Below are 21,244 nucleotides of genomic sequence, written 5' to 3' on the forward strand. Positions count from 1 at the left end.
CTTCCCCAAACCCCCTCTGTTGCTCCCAGTTCGAATCTCAGGCAGTAAAGAATAGCTCTCTTTCAGCTCTCCTGTTCTCCTCTAAAGGGTATTCAGCGGGAGCCAATTTTGTTCTGACAAATTCAATACAAATTTTTAAACAGGTAAAAAGAGTGCTTTCAGTTCCTGAACTGTCAGTACACTCTACTATTTGTTTTAATCTTAATTTAATTCCATCTCAGTCAAATACAGTTTTTAGATGTTGGGAGGGAAAGGGTCTGATATCTTTTTCAGATCTATGTATAAATAACCATTTTGCATCATTTACTGAGCTGAAAGAAGCATTTTCTCTTCCACAAGCCCACTTTTTTCGTTATTTACAAGTTAGACAAAATAATTTCAATAATTTTGAAAACGTCAGGAACACTGTTTTTATTCTTTACTTAAACAGCATCCTAACTCTAATCACCTAATATCCAAATTTGTCTCACTGTTTTCTAAATTGTCTATTCCGTAAAAAAAATCATAGGCTATCAAGTTCTCATGAGAAGCTGATATTGGTGTGGAACTGTCTGATGAGATCTGGAGTGAGGGTTTGAGGAGGATTCACTCGGGCTCAGTCAATGCCAGATTGCAGCTTGTCCATCAGTTCAAGGTCATGCACAGATTATCATGCACAAGTTTAAAATGAATAAAATGTATCCAACTGTTTCCGATTCTTGTGACAGATGCAACATCTCCTATAGGGCACGTTGGGTCACACTTTCTGGTCTTCCCCAAGGATTGTTTTATTCTGGCAAAACATTTTTGCTTGGTATAGCAGAGTATGTGGTTTTCATATCAAACCTGATGCACTAACTACCTTGTTTGGTTGCTCTGAAGCTTCTCTCGCTCTGCCTTACTCTGTCCAACAGACTTATATGCTTGGTACCAGTGGTGTAAAGTAACTAGGTACATTTACTCAAGTACTGTACTGAAATACACTTTTGAGGATTTTTTATTATTTCCCATTTTCAATACTTTTACTTCTACTCCACTACATCTCAGAGGCAAATATTGTACTTTTACTCCACTACAATTATTTTATAGCTTTAGTTACCAATTACTTTGCAGATTTAGATTATTATTAATACAAAACATGCATGAACCGTTTCAGCCAGCCCATATACATTTCGGCCATTTGAAAATAGCCGATCTACAAGCTCACAATGTGTCGCGATGAGACGCATTGTGAGCTTGTAGATCTGCTATTTTCAAAAGATTTTTATTCATTTTGCATAATGAGTACTTTTACTTTTGTTACTTTAAGTATATTTTGATGCCAATACTTTTGTACTTTTACTCAAGTAAATTTTGATTACTGGACTTTTACTTGTAACAGAGTATTTCTACACTGCAGTATTGATACTTTTACTTAATAAGTAAAAAACTTGAGTACCTTTTCCACCACTGCTTGTACACTTGTAGCAAAGAGAATTATTTTAACAGAGTGGAAGACTTCCATCGCTCCTTGTTTTACTAGATGGCTTAATGAGTTTGTGTCACTGACACTGATACACCTGGGGAGGCTATGTTGCAACAAACAGGACAGTCTAGCAACATTCAAATACATCTGGGGTCCTATCACGGGTCATCTCGACTCTGTTGTGTAACTGCTTTGTTTTGTACAAGCCCAATTGTTAATGTGTCCAACTGTTGTATTCTGTTGTATTCTGTTTCTGTTTGCCTATAGAGTACCTCATTATGATAGGTTAATTACTCATGTTTAACATGCATTATAGTCTGGCGTTTGTTTGTCTTATTGTTATGTCTTGTTGATGTCATGTCTTATAAAAAAAACTGTATGTATAAAAAAAAACAATAGAGGCATATAAAAGCAAATTAAAACAAGTAAATTAAAGAAGCCCCTAAAAATCAAGAAGAAAATAATGTAATAATAATAATAATTATTATTACCCTTATTATTATTAATAAATAAATACATAAATGAATGAATGAATAAACAAACGAGCAAACACACAAGCAAACAAACAAACAAATACATAAATAACAGTCTATAAAAATGTAATGCAATATAGGCCTAATCCAGTATGAGTAGGCCATAAGCAGTATTATGTATTTTTGTCAGACCACAGAATAATGTTATAAACCACCCAGCCAAATGGGGGGGTTCCACTGAAGGCAGTGAAATAATTATTCTAGCCAAAAGATGGCTATGCACTCTTATAGCATGACACACTGGCCAAAGGATGGCAGTGCAGTCTAGGGTATAGATTCAGAAGACTGGTGTACCTTGGCATAATTCCTACACTAGTCTTCTGCCATCAGTGACTCTGATTACATCACTGAAACTCACCTGAGCTTGTCATCAGGTGACTGACCTGTTTTGGGCAATTCCTGTTGAGAGCTGTTTTCCTAAACACCTCACATATTTTGTCTAGAATCATTATTTCTCTGCCTTCAGTGGACCCACCCCCTCATGAACAAAATAGACAAATGTCTTGTCTTGGTTTTCAAAGAATTAGAATACATGTATAATGTATTTAGAGAGTGTGTGTGTGTGTGTGTGTGTGTGTGTGTGTGTGTGTGTGTGTGTGTGTGTGTGTGTGTGTGTGTGTGTGTGTGTGTGTGTGTGTGTGTGTGTGTGTGTGTGTACTGTATTCATATATACATACACATACATATATATACATATACATATATATACACACACACACACACATTTTAATTTTCAATTGTGTGACACTTTATTTGACACTTTGATTTACCCGTAGGCCTATATCAAAATCAAATGGTTGTTCTTCATTTCACAGCTTCCAGAGAAAGGGAAGATTTCGCTTGGGTGGCTTCCACATCCCAAGTCTGCAAATACCCTTTTCCACAACAAAATGCTACCAGCCTTTTTATGAGGCATCATATCCCGTTTGCAATGACAAACTGTTTCAGAAAGACTTAATGCTAGAAAGAAATAGGTCTTTCAAAGTAACAGAGACAGTGGACCATGTAGAAAACATGATAGAATTTGTATGTGGCCCAAATCCTGCTGCTGGTGGCCGTTTTCTGCACACTGGATTCAAGATCAAGGGAAAGCATGATGTTATCACTTGTCAGAAAAATCTAGATAAGCTTGAAAACATTAAAGGAAGACTTGGAGAAGAGATTAGTCATATAGAGGAGCACAATATGGGAACCCAGAGCCAGTGAGAATGAAAAATAGCGCCCTCTGCTGTTTGTACTATCTTCTGTTCTTGAGAGATTAAAGGTATCATGACATTCATGTTTACACCACATTCAGAGTCTTTGTCCTGGTCCTTCAAACGTGTACAAAAAGTTTTAACTGAAAATTCCACTCCAGTGATTCACTGTAGGTGTTTTTGTCTCACATTTCTAAAGCCTTTTCAACTGCAATGAAAAAAGAAATCTTTGCCTGCGGCTGTCGCTGGTGAGGGATTTTGCCTGTCAATCATCGCCTCTGCTCCGCCCCCCCCAAAGGAAAGGATAGGGGAGGGGAGGGGCGAGGAGGAGAGTGGGCGGGATTAATCGACTGTGACCTCACTGTCGAAGGGCCAAGCTCAGATTACTTTTCAGCCTAATTATTCAGAAAACCCCAGACCACAGAAAATCCACTGAATGTCCAAAGTTCAGATTTTTTGGGTGTAATTGAGGTCATAAAACCCCAAAAAAAACATAAAAAATAAAAAAAGTGAAAATGAATGTCATCGAACCTTTAAGAGGAGCATGACAACTCTCTCTTCAAAAAGGATGGGCTGCATCTGAGGCCAGGGCAGGCAAGCAAGGCAGCATTCAATGCCACAATGAAGGCCAGGATTAAGAGTCTCCTCTCCTGTGCAGTGTGCACAGAGTGCTATGAAAAAGCAGGATGCCGCACTGCAAAGACTGCAGACATTCTTTACATGTGAGGATAGTGGCCCATCAAGCCTCAACAGAATGAAAAAACAACACAAGAGGAAGACGATGAAGAAGAGGGCCCAGCGGAGGAAGAGGCGTGAGCAAGAACTGATACAGGTATTGTACTGATGTATACTGTACTGATGTGTAACTGTGTAGATATCAATTGCTGTGTTGCTGTACTTGGTATCATGATTCATGATGCATACTGCATATAGTGCAACAACAATTCCACTGCAGGATTAATAACACATACGTACTTAAATACATCAATAAATACATAAATAAATCCATCCATCTATGCAGGACCTTTTCCCTGAGGCCTCTCCAGATGTCAGCATCACAGCTGACATGGTGGTCGTTCAAAAGATAGCAGCGATGAACCAGCTGCAGGGAACCTACCTGTACAGCCTGCTGCAGAGTGTGGAGATCACTGAGGGGGAAGGTTAGCTTGTTCTTGATATGTACTTGTTTTTTTTAAGTGTGCCTGCTGTAAAGCAAAGTGCGACTTTCATTGTGTAAACACCTCTGTTTTTGCTACATATGACATTTACATTTCTTGTGTCTTGTAGGTCATCGGAGTCTACATGCAGAGTGCACAGGAGACTGTGCTTCTGTAGACTGCCATTTTCATGTGAGGGCTGCTATCATTTTCCGCAGTCTTGGGGGTCAGACGCACCAGGCAATGTATGCCCCCATTGATACCGGTTTGCCACAACCGACCATGACAGAGCTTGAATCGGATGTCTTGGGAGGACATGGAGTTCACCCCAGAACTGGCAGCTCTCCTCAAAGCAGGCTGCTTTGATGAGGAAGTGTCAGGAAGAGTCAATATGATGAACAAAACATAAAAAAAAAAAACAGACCAGTGACCTCCAATCTATGCCTCTTCTTTGCACTTTTGATTTAACACTGCTGCAATGTGTACGTTAACTGTCTGAGACAGTATTGTTTTATAGCACAACATTTCGCTGCTAGTTCTTGTTTAGAGGCAAATGATCAAAGCAATAATCAGAGTTATGGCCAGCTCACCAGGGAGTGACCCTGGACACTGCTGTAGCCCCATGTGTCATCTATGTAACCACATAAATCATTATTTTATACTTTTGCTATTAAAAAAATAGCAGCTATACAAGCTCATAGCGCGCTATGAGCTTGTATATGATCTTGAAGACCTGCAATTTTAGAAAATCTCAAATATTTACTTCTGGGGGTCCCTGGAACTACATTTTGAGGCGGGGGTCCGCGGCCATGTACCTATCATTTTGAGTGGTCTTGACATGAAAAAGTTTGAGAACCACTGACTATAGCAACAATTTATTTTCAAAAAACTGTTAGGATTTAGAAGACATTTGTAGAATCCCCAGAAGCAAAAATTTGAGTAAAGATGTTCGCTTTAAAACACATATATTCAAAGATTTGCACACATTTCATGACTTTTCAAAAAATAGCAGATCTACAAGCTCATAGACCATATTCACACGGCAGCCATATTGCCATTAAGTCAATGAAATGCCACCCCAGTTGCCACAGCAACGCAATGTTAAATTCCAAAATGGCCACCGTGTGAATATGGACTATAGCGCGGCAACTCGGTGCCGTGCTATGAGCTTGTATATCTGCTATTTTTGAATAGCCAAAGAAATCTTAAAATGACAGATGCTTTCCAAGGTCTTAATCTTTTTTTAATTACTCTGATCTGACAATTGAGGCAAATACTGTTATGACACAAGTTCAGTGTTAAATATAATACAATGCAATTACAAAGTGCTCTTTTTTTGTTGCAACCGTATTCTTAGAATATAAAACTGCACTGCCCACCCTGCAGTTTCATTAAGAGAATAAACACATCTGTAACTCAACCATGGTCCATTTGTCTACTTTCAGTTACAGGGGTCCTTGAAATCAAAATGTTTGAGGAACACTGGTTTAGCATCATCACATTATCATAGCCATCACTGTCTGACTGGCTAGTCTCCTCAAACAGACATTAACATGTGGGTGAATGAAACAACTCTTTATGTGATGATGGTAATCTGTGGAAAGTATATGTCATGTAATGGTGGCGGTGAGTGGTCCAACTTAAGTGATTACTGGACAAATGCTTTATAGACAGACTTCTATTAGCCATTTGCACAAATGCAGAGTGCAGCTTTCAGAGCCAGCCTTAAAATGGATAAAAGTACAGATAATAGACCAAAGGAACATACGGTACATGTGTGTAACTATGTGCTTAATAGGCAGGGTTCCCACACATTTTCAAAAATGAATTTAGAAAAACTTTACCACATTTCCAAACCTATACAGTAGCAATCATACAGTGCAATAATGAGGGTCTTACACATGTGTGCACCAAGAGCCTATCTATATTTTGCTGAGTGATATCATGCTAAAAAAGTACCAAAAAAGGAAGTGTTCTCTAAAAAGCTAAAAGTTAGTCCATTTAATTGATTCAAAATGTATAAAGATAATCTGGGTTATCTACCCTCTTTCTCGTCCTACCAAATCGTGACACCTCATTGACAGCAGTGTCGTTTTCAGTGGTGTTGCTGGTAGCTATACTATCATCACCATCTATCTCCAGAATGACCTCATCTTCACTTTCGTCACCAGAAAAGTCCACCTCGGACTCAGAGGAAGAGGAGCAGTCATCTGCTGGAAGAGCTGCAAGGCCACTGAGAACATTTGAGCAAACTCTTTTTCCTATGTGAGCTCCCACTATCTCCAGTTTGATGCTCTTCTTACCATGTTGCTGCAAAGCATGCTTGGACAAGTATTTGTCCAACTCCGACACTCTAAGTTTAGACAACTGGTCTTGTCTGTATAGGTCCTCCCAATCATAATCATCATAAGTATTCTCATCTGCCTGACCTTTTCTGTGCTCTCTTTCCTCAGATCTCTTAGTCTTCATCATTTTAATATGTTCTATATGTTGTACATATTCACAAACGCTATGCTCAGAGACCACAAACTTCTGCGAGAACTCAGAGATGGACACAGGATTGTCAAGCTGCACTTCTCGCCGTCCAAACGCCTTCTTAAGTTGAGCTCGTGGATGAAAGTCATCTGGTGGCCGATCAGCAATCGGAGTTGTGTTGTACGGGCGATACTTCAACTCTGGAAGTCTTTGGTGGTCTGGATACGGTCTGGGGATCCTTCCTATTGGTGGACTAGAGAGGGGATTTGAGGCGCAGAAGTCACAGAAAGTCCCTCCGGATACTGTGGAATGAGAAAAAAAGGATACATCAGCATATGTTCTCTTTAAATGCAATACATATTATCTACATAAAGTATAAAATTGAAGCCTAGCATTCCTATTCTGGGGGAACAAGTGTTCCTATTAAAGCCTATGTTAATGCTTGTTTGAGCTTGTTTGAGTAGCTTACACTAAATCACAAGTGTTACACTAAAACACTTGTTTGAGTAGCTTACACTAAATCAGACAGTGATTAGAATCAACTTGATAATGTGCGCATAATGCACATGATAATGTGCGTGTTAACGATCAGTGAGTCAGACTCAGAGGAAAATAGCGGTGAGTGCTGGTTTTAATGGCCGCTGTTGCAAACCATAGGACAGTAATTTCAGTCTATTTTAGTATCAACTACAATAGCTCGGTCATTATTGTTACTGTACATTCAATCCATTGTTAATACCTGCCATCTATAATCTCACAACATGTTGCAACCTTGTAGATCGACCATTTTCGGCAGAAAGTACGGAGCTCATCCCACTCACCAACACTGTGCAAACTCACCATTGCAACTTCCCTTCAGGTACTCCATGTATAGTTCACCAATCTCAAAATGAGTGTCAAAGAAACTTTCAACCTTTTGAAAGTAACTATGGCCTACACAACTGTCATTAGCACAGACAGACAGACAAGACAGACAGACAGACACAGACAGACACACACACAGTACCTGTTTTTTCCACAGTAAATGCTCTGGTGAATCCAGATGGTGCAGGTGACTTGTCAATGCGGAGTCTGACTTCTTCTGTGACAGCCCATGCGTTCTTTTCCATCATCTTCTCTGCATGATCTGCAAGGTCTGACATCGTCATCATGGAGGTATCAGTTCCTGACAAACCATGCGTGTCAGAAAAGGTCTGCCACTGGATTGCACCTCCGTCACAGATCGCTTCACCTGAGAATCAAAAATTTGAAATGAACCATGGAAGTTGGATAGATTGACTTACTGTAAGCCTCTCTGGATTAAGAGCTTCTGCTAAACGCCTAAAGTGTAAATTGAACATTTTTGTGAAGAATGTGTAGTGTATAATGTAAACTAACAGTGTCAATGTTGCATCTGATGTACTTGTGTCTTACAACAGAAAAGTTGTTATTTACCCATCGATGCATTCAACCACTCTGCTTCGTTTTGCCCGGATCCTCCCGGGCTCTGTGAATGCGACACAGCAGGTCCGTTGAATGAATGCGAACTCTTTCCGCTGCTCTGAAACGTACCTAAAAACAAGATCGCAGTTTAGGGTTTAGTCACAATGTACAGTATACAGTATTTTATCAATATTCTTTTTCAGTTACTATTTTCTACAACATGTTATATACTGTCATCTTGGTACATGAATCTTTTGAGTTCTGAACAATATTGACAGAGTGAAACATACCTAAAAATTTGACACCCCTACTCCAGGTCCGGCATCTGTTAGCTCAATGATCTGAGGACAGGCGGTGGGCATCGGAGTACTATCCTGAAGTTGCAGCACGGCGTGGCAGGACTGTATGATTTTCTTGTAGCAGTTCCACATCTTCTTTCCTGAACAGGAAGACAAGGCAGTAATGGCCGCCTCAACTGCATTAACAACAACAGACACCTGATTGACAACGTCAGTCCCAAATGCAATGTCTGCAGCAGACAGGCTGTCATTTACTTCTAACCAGTCATGTGTGCCTTGCTTCAGTTGTGATTTAAAAGATTCCAACTGTAAGCCGGTATATGACCTAAAAGGGCAGTCTGCCTTCTTTGTAACACACATTACATCGGCTTCCATTGCTGCGTCAAGGAAATACTTCGTCGCATCTCTGTTCCTGCAGAAGAGCTTTCGTATCTCCTGATGGATAACGGTGCTACTGCTAGGCACTTCAAAGTCAACAGGACATTCCCGTCTGAGACGCATGTAATTCGATGCCCATGTTGTCCCATGGGTTCCAACGTAGGCCTTTGGGTGGATCACTGCCATACTGGAATCTTCGGAGGAAATCAAGGTACGAGACTCCATTTCCGAAGGTTCTTTCTTCAGTACACGGAAGGCAGAGGGTGTGACATACATCGACGGCTCAGGGAAGTCATGAGTTGGCAGTCTTCTAGCAAGTTGTTCATCTGTAGGCTGCAGAATTGACTGATGCCTTGACCCAGTGAAGCCCTCTGTGAAAACACGAACAATTGTGTTATTCACTCAGACACCATCACATTTACACAAAACACACAGTGTCACGTTGACACCGTGTTGACACTTCAGATACACAGATGTCAATATATCATCAAATGTGCATTGTTGTATTGTTTTAATAAAGAAAAGAAAAGCACAATAGATTATTCATTTCAGACACAGTACATACTACAGAGAACATTCAACATGATGAAATAACTAAAACAAACCTGAAGTTCCAGGTCGTAGGTACGCTTTGTCATCCATGCTGATGGCCAAACCAAACTTTCTTCTTTCCCCGGCCTCAACTCCGAACAGATGTTCCTTGGCGAGCGCAACATGCTTCCTCTGATGGTGTGTGCATTCGTTGTCTCGTTCCTCTGTTTTAGGAGGCTTCTTAGAGCACCACAATCCTTGACCTTTCTGTGGAAGACATTGTATGAAAACATTAAGATGCCATCTCTAAACCGTAATAATCATTGAGACATGACAGATATTTCAGATGAACAACAGTGGTATTAATCAATATATAACTTTCCTGCAATATAAATGTTAATGAACACTCCACAACTCGTTAATCATTGTTATGACATTGGGCAAAGGGGCAAAAATCACCCAAGTTCAGCAGTAAACCTGAAAGTTGACATACTTTCCACAGATTACCATAATTACACAAAGAGTTGTTACATTCATCCACATGCATTAAGCCCGTTTGAGGACCCTAGACAGTCAGATAGTGATGATGGCTATGATAATGCTAAACCAGTGACCAAATGGACCCTTATGAGTTCATGTTTGAGTTACAGACCTGTAGGGGTCAATTTGGAATCTCCTGAAAGAAAGCTGGGGGTTCCTGGACCCCACTTTTAACTCTGCACCAAATGTCTTTGGCAAAAATAGTCTATCTACAAACTCATAACATGTTGTGTTGCAAAGCATTGTGAGCTTTTAGATTGGATATTTTTTTGTCACTAATGAATATTGCACACTACACGCATAAATCTCATTCTGAAATACTTACATGTCTCTTGCTTTGGAGGGATCGCAGGCGTGTTGGTCTTGCCCTTGATGTGACAGTGGACACAGCTCGAATCAGTGGAAGTCCATATTTCTCCCTTCTGAAGTTTGCCAGTCTCAGCAGATCCCTGTTCTTCACTCTATGATGAGTGTACAGAACACTTTCATGCCTGCGCCCATGAACTGTAGTTTTGTCCTCTGAAAACAAGAGTGAATCCAAACATTTTAGAAGATAGTCATTGGCTTTAACCCATTTAGACTGGAAAAGCATCTTGTGTCATTTTAGATTTCTTTGGCTATTCAAAAATAGCATATACAAGCTCATAGCGTGGCACTCTGTGCCGTGCTATGAGCTTGTAGATCTGCTATTTTTGGGGATTAAAATGTGTGTTTTAAAGCGAACATGTTTAATTCAGATCTGTGCTTCTGGAGGGTCCCTGGAACAACATATTTTGAGCTGGGGGTCCGCGGCCAAATACATATCATTTTGGGGGTCCTTGACATGGAAAGGTTGCAGCACCACTGATATAGCAACATACTGTTAGGATTTAGAAAACATTTTTAGATATGTATTTGGCTGCGGACCCCCATCTCGAAATGTTTTGTTCCAGGGACCCCCCAGAAGCAAAGATTTGAGTTACAAATGTTCACTTTAAAAAAAAAAGCAATTCTTCCAAAAAATAGCAGATCTACAAGCTCATAGCGCAGCACTTGCTGCGCAATGAGCTTGTAGATCTGCTATTTTTGAATAGCCAAAGAAATCCCCAGATTACACAGATGTCCACACACACACACACACACACACACACACACACACACACACACACACACACACACACACACACACACACACACACACACACACACACACACACACACACACACACACACACACACACACACCTGAACTGATTAAAATAATGTACTTCATTTACCTATGCACTTGGCCAACCAAATCTCATCTTCAGTATCCACCATAGTTTTGGGACCTGCACCTCTGGCTCTTTTTGAGCCGCTGATCATCTGCAATTTGAGCTGCCTTCCTCTTCACAGCTTGTCTGAAGCACTGCTTTGTGTACGGTGTCTCCTTCAACTGTACATGAAAACACCACAAGTTTAATACAGAATATGTGCACATAAAAATTGAGCCAGCCTTCACCACTTAAGCCCTATATACACTTTGTTGTATGATGAACAGAGAATAGCTGATCTAGCTCACAATGTGTTTGTAGATCCATTTAAAACATACAATTAAAAAAAAATTTGTAGTTGCACAAAGGATTGTGATTAACAGTATACAGATTATGTTACCTTTAATTTATTGACATGCTCCAGTGACTCCTGCAGAGAGGATCTCTCTGTCTCCAAATCGCCAACTCTTTCTGGGGGCCATCTCCCTACAACAGCTTGTATTTTCTCTGTGGCAGCGTCTACTCTAGTCTTCAGACTCTTGATGCGGTCAGCAAGCCTCTGGTTGACCGAAACCTCCGCCTCAGATTTGCAGGCCTCCCACGCCTCCAGTCGTTGTTCAAGGTCTCTCAACAGCTTGGCAGCTCTGGTGGAAGTCATGCCAAATTGTGTGTCCCTTTTACCCGCAGATATTGAGAGAGGGCTTTGGAAACCGTTCTGTCATACTCATTGACCATGGAGTCAATGGTACGATGTACGAGTTCAGCCAGGGACTTCCTCTCCATATTCTTCGTGCTGTTCTTCATCCTCCTCAACCAGGTGAAGAAAAATGCTCTCCAGTGCAACACTCCCATCGTTTAAAATTATGAATTGTTGACCCGATTTCCCTCTGTATATCAAAACAGGGATGCCGGATGTCTTGTCTATGAGACTATCCCGAAAATAGTGTTGTTTTGGTCGACCATTGAAAAAAGCACAGAACTCGAAGCCAAAGTCAAAATCAACACACCCACAGGGTAGCAATTCCAGGAGTACTTGTTTAACTCCTCTGAGGGTAGCACTTTAAACGAACGTCCTATTAACAAACATTAATTAACAGTTAATAAACAACTTATTAGCAGTTAATAAACTACTTATAAGATAGTTATTAACCTTATTCTGTGTTTATAAACGTTTATAAAGCCTTGAACGTCCTAATAACAAACATTAATTAACAGTTAATACACAACTTATTAAATACTTATTAACAGTTAATAAACTACTTATAAGATAGTTATAAACGAATATTAAGGTTTATAAGCATCTCATAAGTTGTTTATTTATTGTTAATAAGTGTCGTGTTAATAGTATTTATAATGCTTTATAAATGTTTATAAACACAGAATAAGGTTAATAACTATCTTATAAGTTGTTTATTAACTGTTAATAAGTATTTAATAAGTTGTCTATTATTTGTTAATTCATGTTTGTTAATAGGACGTTCAATGCTTTATAAACGTTTATAAACACAGAATAAGGTTAGTAACTATCTTATAAGTAGTTTATTAACTGTTAAGTATTTAATAAGTTGTCTATTATTTGTTAATTAATGTTTGTTAATAGGACGTTCAAGGCTTTATAAACGTTTATAAACACAGAATAAGGTTAATAACTATCTTATAAGTAGTTTATTAACTGTTAATAAGTTGTTTATTAACTGTTAATTAATGTTTGTTAATAGGACGTTCGTTTAAAGTGCTACCCCTCTGAGTTTGCTGTCGTTTGTTCTCCTCTATTGCGTTTTCAATTTTTATGAGACTTTCCTCAGCAGAGAGTCTGCAGCGAAACTCTTAAATTTCTGTGAGGATAGCTTTTCTTACGGACATTTGTTCTCCGGCTGTTGTGCGACGCCATACTTGTTGTTCTGTTTACATCAACCAGAGAGAGCACGCTGTCCACAACGAGCTAAAATGGTGTCGTCACCAAGAAGAGCGTCACTGATTGGCCAAATATTGAACACGCCCACTGTCTGGATAGGCCAAGCACAATGATTGACACATAAGGGGAACAATGGGAACCGGTGTTGTTGGGAAGTACCATTGAGGAAAAAACGGAGGGGTAGATGATGTTGTGTTGATCACAGTTCTCCTGAATTCAGAAAAACTGTAGTAAAAAATAAATATAAAAACCCGGACTATTTTATTAATTCAAAATTGCATGACCCTCCCTTGGACTCAAAGTAAAATTAGTTGACCCTCCCTCGGACTAAATTTAAAATGGCATGACCCTCCCCTATTTTCCTCCATACCCCCATTTCCTAAATTTCGACTTGTCCCAACTGTCTTTTTCTGAGGCAGAGTAAACCACGCTCCAACTGATGTTCTGTGTCACTAGGGCTTTTTATTTCTCCCAAGAGAGACACCGTGAAAAACTGTAAAAGAAATGACATAAAACAAATACAATGTTTTAACCACAATGAATTAAACATGAATTATGAATGTCCTTGTTGACAGTCATGATGTCTTCTTTTTAAATGTCCATGAAATGTCCACATAACAAATGAATGTCCATTTTTAGTTGCATAAACACACACAACACAAAATAAACGGTGACAATTTATACAAAGATAACCCATAACAAAAGACATACCGTGTGCGCCTTCTGCCCAGTTATATTCAGGAGTGTTAGTACTTTTTTTAATCATTTTATATATTTATTTTCTTCTTGACATAGAGAGAGCTCCTCACTCAACTCTGTTTGTTCTGATTACCAGCACCTAAGCTCACACAGGTGAACCCAATGCTGCCATGATTGGTGTCACATGATATCTGCTACAGCAGGCCCAGCCTGATCTCCAGAGATTACCGTAACATTGCACGGATCCAGTGCACTTCATTCCGTGGATAGTCGCCTAGAAACCCCGAAATTGCGTGCATATGTACGGCGAGTCCCACGGTGGGCGTAACCAGTCGCAACCCGGAAAAACCCGGAAGCAGAGCAGTCCCCACAAAAAAAATTACGATTCTGTGCCTATCGGTACATAACTCAAACGGCGCTGAGTAGGCACAAGGGAATGTCGCAACGTTCGGGACGGCAACTCGCTCGCTTTAGCTCGCTCGGTGGCCCCTTACGTGGCGACACTTCCCTTGAGACTGCGCGCCTCCGAAATGGTTTTGTCACAAAGGGAGCGCCGTACATATGCACGCAATTTCTGGGTTTCTAGGCGACTATCCACGGAATGAAGTGCACTGGATCCGTGCAATGTTACGATCGGGTTGGCAGGCCACAATGCAGAGAATAGTGGAAGGCACTATATCACCATACACATACAATACAGTATATTACCCCAAATAAACAATATTAACTTTTCATATTTTCAGAAAAACAATAAAATCAAATACCACAAAATTCAACCACTCTCTGGAACAGCTACAAGGTGCACACATGTAGCAGGGCAAAGGTCTGCAAGGTGTCATGGGTAGGAGTGTGGGTGGAGCCAGAGCTAGTCTTGGCAAGTACAGTAGGCCTAATGGGCCAGGAACCTGGAAGGCGGGAGAACCTCAACTAACCTCCCAAGACAAACAATAGAAAAGCAAGGCAGTCCATCTCAGCTTTCTTCCCGTATATGTGTGACGTGGGTGGTCGCCCCTTTAGGAGACCAGAAGCAGGTCAAGAGTCAATCAATTCCAATGGGAGAAGTATGTAAACGTGAACATAGCTTCTGACCGATTCTTTAGCCCCATGGTCACTGAACTATTAAACATTCTTCACAAGCCACGCATCTTCTAACCTTATGATACAGAAGCCATAATATATCCACTGCATTTAAATACAATTTAAAACCTATAATTATCAGATACATTAGACTCTAAAGTAATGTCAACGTTTCTAATATTTCCAATGTCAATTTTACTTTGCCATTAGTTTACAGGTAGGGGAGTGATGTCAAAACAACAGATGATTTTCCAGTCAGTATTTGCAGTCTTGTGTAGTTAATTGAAGCCAGGTGTGAGAGGCCAGCATTACAGCTCAGAATAAACAGAACAGGCTTGCACACTGACAAAAGATGTTGATGCTCTCAGGATGCAAACACGAAAAAAGTGACACAGTGAAAAAGGAGTGGATGTTTCTGTTTGTTATTTATAAATTAGTATTGAATAGAGACAAGGAACAATGCTTTATACCTGAGTGCAGGTTGTTATATTCATTCAGTATAGTTCCTATTGCACCACTAGATGTCACTGTAAGTTTGCTTTACCTGAAGTGTCTAAATCTAAAAGACATACTAGCCATGATGAAGAATGTTCAGTAAAGAATAACCTAGAAGTTATCCCTGCTCACTTGCATGATCTATCTGCCATCCACTTCTACAACATAGCTATTAATGCAACTTTAGGAGTGTCCTAGTCAGTATATGAATCCTCTATCTCAGTCTCTTAGCAGCATTTTCCAAATAAGTGTAGAGTGTGAGTACTGTATGTTGCCATTATGTACATGTTTGCACATTATTTCTTCATAGACGAGATCTCCTGCTTCCAGCAGTCCACTATTTTTATAGATTCAATCCGAGACGAGACGGGGTCTGGCGACTGGAGGGAAAAACCCACTGGACACGCCACATTGTCCCATACTGGACCCTACACACACACACACACACACACACGCACACACGCACACACGCACGCACGCACGCACGCACGCACGCACGCACACACACACACACACACACACACACACACACACACACACACACACACACACACACACACACAAAATCCATTTATACATGCACACATGCACACACACCGAAAACAAAAAAAAATCCATCAGTAAACTGATTATTTCTTCAAATATACTCTCAAATCCAAGAACTATAATAGAATCATGACACCACACTGATTTAAAGTCTATCCATCTATCTGTTAGAAATAATGAATATGTGGTAATAATAATAATCATCAAACTCATATCATCATAGTAATCATTATAATGATGATAAGAAGCCCATATTCACCAGATGGTCGATGAGGTCCAAGTTGAGGTCAATAATGTTTTGTTTCAACTCCTTGGCCTTAGTGCTGAACTGCCGAGCAGACTCTATACATTTCTGATACTCTGCCATTCTCTTTCCAGCCTTTACATGAGAGAAAAAGAGACAGAGAGAGTTTTTCTGATTAGAAGTTACAGAAACAAGGGTGACGAGGGCATGGCAAGTGGGCCCCCAAATAATTGGCAAAACGCTAAGAATTGTTATTATGATAAAAGAATAATAGGCTATATATAAATTATGTGTGTATATATATATATGTGTGTGTGTGTGTGTGTGTGTGTGTGTGTGTGTGTGTGTGTGTGTGTGTGTGTATATATATATATATATATATATATATATATATATATATATATATTTATTTTTTTACACAATTAGAACTATGTTATTATATATCCTATGTCAGTTCCATTGATCCAAGCTGGATTATGCACGCGGTCCACCCATTTGACCACTTAACACTGCAGCCGTGTTAAGTAGTCAGATGGGTGGGCCAGGAACGCTTTTGAGATTTTTAAGTGGGCCCTGATCCAGAAAATGTTGGAAACCACTGGTGTAAATGTATAAATCATACATCATAGGCTACTTGACAGTCACACATGTGTCTGACATTTCAGTGTTTTGGGTTTCTTAGTATTAAGGGTAAAGATTGGATAGAAATTCAACTGGGCTAGTTTTCATATCCTACCAGTGTGTCATCCAGTGTTTTATTTGGACAGGTAGTTATCTCTTCATCAGCCACCTTCAGCTGGGAAGAAGAAAGGAAAGAAGGGAGAAAGAAAGAAAGAAAGAGAAATGAATTAATATCGTAAGCCATGCATGGAACTGTATTTGGAAAATTAGTCTCAATAATGACTTTTCTTTGGCTCTTTTGTGTTATAGGATTGTTCAACACACATTAAAAAAGCACAGATATCAGCATACATATAGATTTATTCATTTAGTATTTAATGCACATTCCACATCTTTGCCTATTAGGCCTACCTCTCTTTGCAGTTCTTTCCGGTACATTATCAGTCCACTCTCGAGTTTGTTAACAATGCTGTTGAAATCTGCAATCTCATCCGCTTCCCAGCCATTCGTGAGCGGAAGAGCCTTCCCTGGCACTGAGCAGGCCAACAACAGCAGCACTGACAGACAGCTGAGATACACTGCAAAACAATAGAATAATGAAGAGATTAGGGCAGGGCGATATGACTTCAAATCAATATCACGCTTATTTCAAAATTTTGCCTCGATTACGATTCATGAACAATTATTCAAATACATTTATATATAGTGAAAATAGCAAAGTTGTCATGTTCACAAGCTTTTAGTTCGGCTATTTTTGTACACCACCGTTATACAGCGAAGTATAATACAGGGTTTAGTGGTTATTCAAACTAATCAATTTAGTCAATTGTAAAAAATCTATTGTTCATGATAATTTCGATTACTGGTAACTACCCCACTACGTCTCAGAGGCAAATATTGTACTTTTTACACCACTACAATTATTTGACAGAACGTTTTCCCAAACATTTGTTTGAATAGAATATTTTAGCCATTCCCAAGGATTCTCGGTAGAAATATCAATCAAATCATCCAGTGGAAAAAACGACCGTTTACACAAGTCCTTGTGCTATTTATTTATTTTTGTATTTATTTGCTGGCACGTTAAAAATCCTTGTCATGGAATTATATATTTTAGCATCTGATTCAGTTACAATCTGTCAGTAGCCTATTATTTTGAAGTCACCATAATGTTTATAATGCAGCAACACTTAAATAAATCAAAGTAAAATGTTAATGAAAAGAGCAACTTACTTTTTGGCTTAGTTCTGTTTTGTTCTCACTCAAACTGGATTTTCTCCTCTGATTATCGTTGCCTTTTTCTGTGGTTAGAGGAGTGACATGTTACATTTGAATTAATGACACTTGAACTTTTTACTGACCCACCAGATGGGTGGATTTGAACCAAAAGAGCAGTAACAGAAGAACAAACTATGTTCTGCGTGCTAACCCCCCCTCTATAAAAAAAAAACCTCTATATCAAAAACTGTTACTTTTCAGGAAATGTAAAAAGAAGAAATAACCTGTGTTCCACTTGGTCCAATGCAGTTATTATTTAGTCACAAGCTTGTGTTAATACTTTTCATTGGTCAAATATTTTTACTTAACCACTTTACCTTTAACTTAAACATTTTTCAAAAGTAGCAAAAATTGCAGATCTACAAACTCATATCGCGGTGTGAGCTTGTAGATAGGCTATTTTTGCGTGACACTGTCATACAATGAAGTTGGCCATTCATTTACAAAAAAAACATAAAAGGTTGAACTATGAAGACACAAGGTTTTTGCCCGACAGCGTATGTGTTGTAGCCTATATAGTGCAGTATAGAGTCCACACTTACCTGAGTCTATGATGACTTGGTTTGCTGTTAGGGTTCTTGGTGTTTGTGGTACCATGTGAGACATATCCCAGGGTTTATATATGGTAGGATTGCTGCTACCGTACATCCCAGCCCAGCATAATTATGCTACTAGATGGGCATCCTAGGAAAACTTGTTATGACCATGAGAGCTTTCACTAATGTTATTGACTCAGTTCACACTCATTATGAATCATTGACTTTAAGCGTGTCCATACAAGCTGGCTACTGTGAATGTCTCTTTCACACACACACGCGCGCACACACACACACACACACACACACACACACACACACACACACACACACACACACACACACACACACACACACACACACACACACACACACACACACACACACACACACACACACACACACACACACACACACACTTTTAGAAACTACATTTTGAAACAGGTGAACTGAAGCAATTCATTAAGTGAAAAGTGTGCGTCACCAGCTTCCATTTAAATTACTTATAGCCTGTTGCTTTGTTGCAGCATGAGGACAATCATATTATTGTGAAGTTTGATTGGTTGATTGAATATTTTATTATTATGATTATTTGTAAGTACCTACAGCAGTACAACGAGTTAAAAGAAAATGGATGAGACACAAAAAAGACTTGTTTCCATTGTGGTCCATTAAACATTCAACACTCACACAACTGGACAAACGTCAGTGCAACAAACAACCATACAAAATGAAAATATTAAAATGTACAGTTTTAAAACAGTGCATGATATATGCCATTGGCAATCAAACTTTTTTTTAATTTCAAGGACCCTCGGTTTGTGTATAGGCCATGGACCTCCATAACCCCAAGTACAGATGGAACCAAATAGACCTGCATTTGGTTCCATTTGTACACTCTTGGAGTTACAGACGTGTACGGGTCCATTTGGTTCCTAACTATCAATCACTTTGCTGGGAACCCCCTCAAGGACCCCTGGGGTCCCCGGACCTCACTTTTGAGAGACCTTACTGGTTGATAACTGCAATTGTTTTCATCAATAATGATTGAATGTTTTGTTCTTTTTCCCTTTAATTATATATATTTGTTTTAAGCTTTTCTGCCTTTATTGATAGTTATTAAGTGAAGATAGACAGGAGAAAGAGAGAGACGGGGAGAGACTCGCAGCAAAGGTCGTCGGCAACGGGACTCGAACCCGCAACGCGCTGTCAGGCTACTTTTAGAGCCTAGATGCCCGGACCGATAGGCCAGCGATCCGAGCCTCGAGTATAGTTTTGTAGGCATAGCTGTTTACCTGATGTACTTCTTTACTAGGCCAAGTCTTGTAAAGGAGATTTCAATCTCAATTTGACTAAAAAACTAAAGTGCACTGAAATGAAAAGCAAGATTATACTGAAAAGAAAATATAGGATAAACGAGGGTATTGCAAAAGGAAGAAGGTAGACCAACCATGTGTGGTCATTCCTGTGTGTGCCCCCCCCCCCCCTTGCACCTGCATGCTAAAGAATGCATTTGTCAAACCTGGGTGGGTGTCTTCTTCCAGCCTGCACATAGAGGTGTCATTTCAGGGGGGGGGAAATGCCTTTTAAGTAGGGTAATGAATGTATCGTTGCAGACAAGACAACACACATTGTGTAACTCTAAACGGGGTGTGAGGCAACACCACCAGTATCCTGGGGCTACACTGCATGCACAACATTCCATGTGGGATGTGTGTACAGTACACTGCATACAGCACTGAACTGTAATATAGTACACTGACTGGCAGATTTTTACTTTTGAGCATTTAATATCAGATAATTACTTTTGACACTTTTGGACAGGTAATATCATACTTCAGGACGTACTCAAGTGGTATTCTAATGGGTGACGTACACTTTTAACAGAGTCATTTTCTAGTGTAGTGGGGTGTCTCTACTATACTTTTACTTTTAAGTGTAGCCTTCACACTTTTCCCACCCCTGATCATACACAGACTGTAAAATACCAATAAATGAACGCTTTTTACTGTGTGTCATTAATCACCCTGACAATTTGCACTATACATGAACTGGCTGAAATGTTTTTTTTCACACCCCCTTTCCTCGGAGAAACCAATGTCTGGCCCAGTCATGTGTGAATGAAGCTTTTTGGCTTCAGCTCAATAAGGCAGATCTTTTCTCTCATGCTACTGTATGCGTCATTGCACTTCATTTCTCTTGTGGGAAATTCCACTCGGTCACACCTGCTTTCCAGAAGGAAGGTGTAAGGTATTATTTGTTGTAAGGCAAGGGAAGCCAATTCAAGGGCTTTACACGAAACATTAAGCATTAAGACATCAATATAGCAAAATTAAGAAACTGTGTGAACACATTATGAAAGGACATTTGAATATAATAAAAGTGGAACAAAAACTTAACCATAAGAGAGTAAAATTACAGTGCAGAAGAATGATTTAAATACATTTTAGTTAAAACAGCTTTAGCTTTGATTTAAAAGAAAGCTGTAGTGGATATTTTTTTTAGGGAGGCATGTAGACACAATTACAGTAGTCAAGTCTACTGAAGTTGAATGCATGGACACATTCTACTAGAGATTGCTGAGACATAAGTTATTTAATTTGAGTCATTTAGTCAATGACTCAGA

The 21,244-nt window shown here is 39.5% G+C and overlaps 2 protein-coding genes across 2 annotated transcripts; both read right to left on the reverse strand.

Moving 5' to 3' along the window:
- Positions 1-5,558: 5,558 nt before the first annotated feature.
- On the reverse strand, positions 5,559-12,350 carry LOC308103539 (uncharacterized protein). Its single transcript, XM_080453556.1, has 7 exons — positions 11,608-12,350; positions 10,301-10,494; positions 9,510-9,702; positions 8,518-9,275; positions 8,240-8,356; positions 7,812-8,036; positions 5,559-7,107 (listed from the first exon to the last, which is right to left on the reverse strand). The coding sequence occupies exons 5-7, from the start codon at positions 8,241-8,243 to the stop codon at positions 6,341-6,343; spliced, it is 996 nt and encodes a 331-aa protein (XP_080309682.1). The 5' UTR covers positions 8,244-8,356; positions 8,518-9,275; positions 9,510-9,702; positions 10,301-10,494; positions 11,608-12,350; the 3' UTR covers positions 5,559-6,340.
- A 1,214-nt stretch (positions 12,351-13,564) lies between these two features.
- On the reverse strand, positions 13,565-18,781 carry LOC308103593 (uncharacterized protein). Its single transcript, XM_080453655.1, has 6 exons — positions 18,625-18,781; positions 18,038-18,105; positions 17,216-17,382; positions 16,920-16,979; positions 16,199-16,318; positions 13,565-15,821 (listed from the first exon to the last, which is right to left on the reverse strand). Coding segments are annotated over exons 2-6 (480 nt in total). The 5' UTR covers positions 18,039-18,105; positions 18,625-18,781; the 3' UTR covers positions 13,565-15,689.
- Positions 18,782-21,244: the final 2,463 nt, after the last annotated feature.

The sequence above is a fragment of the Gymnoscopelus braueri genome (assembly GCF_963280865.1).
Source record: "Gymnoscopelus braueri genome assembly, chromosome: 2".
Classification (NCBI taxonomy): Eukaryota; Metazoa; Chordata; class Actinopteri; order Myctophiformes; family Myctophidae; genus Gymnoscopelus; species Gymnoscopelus braueri.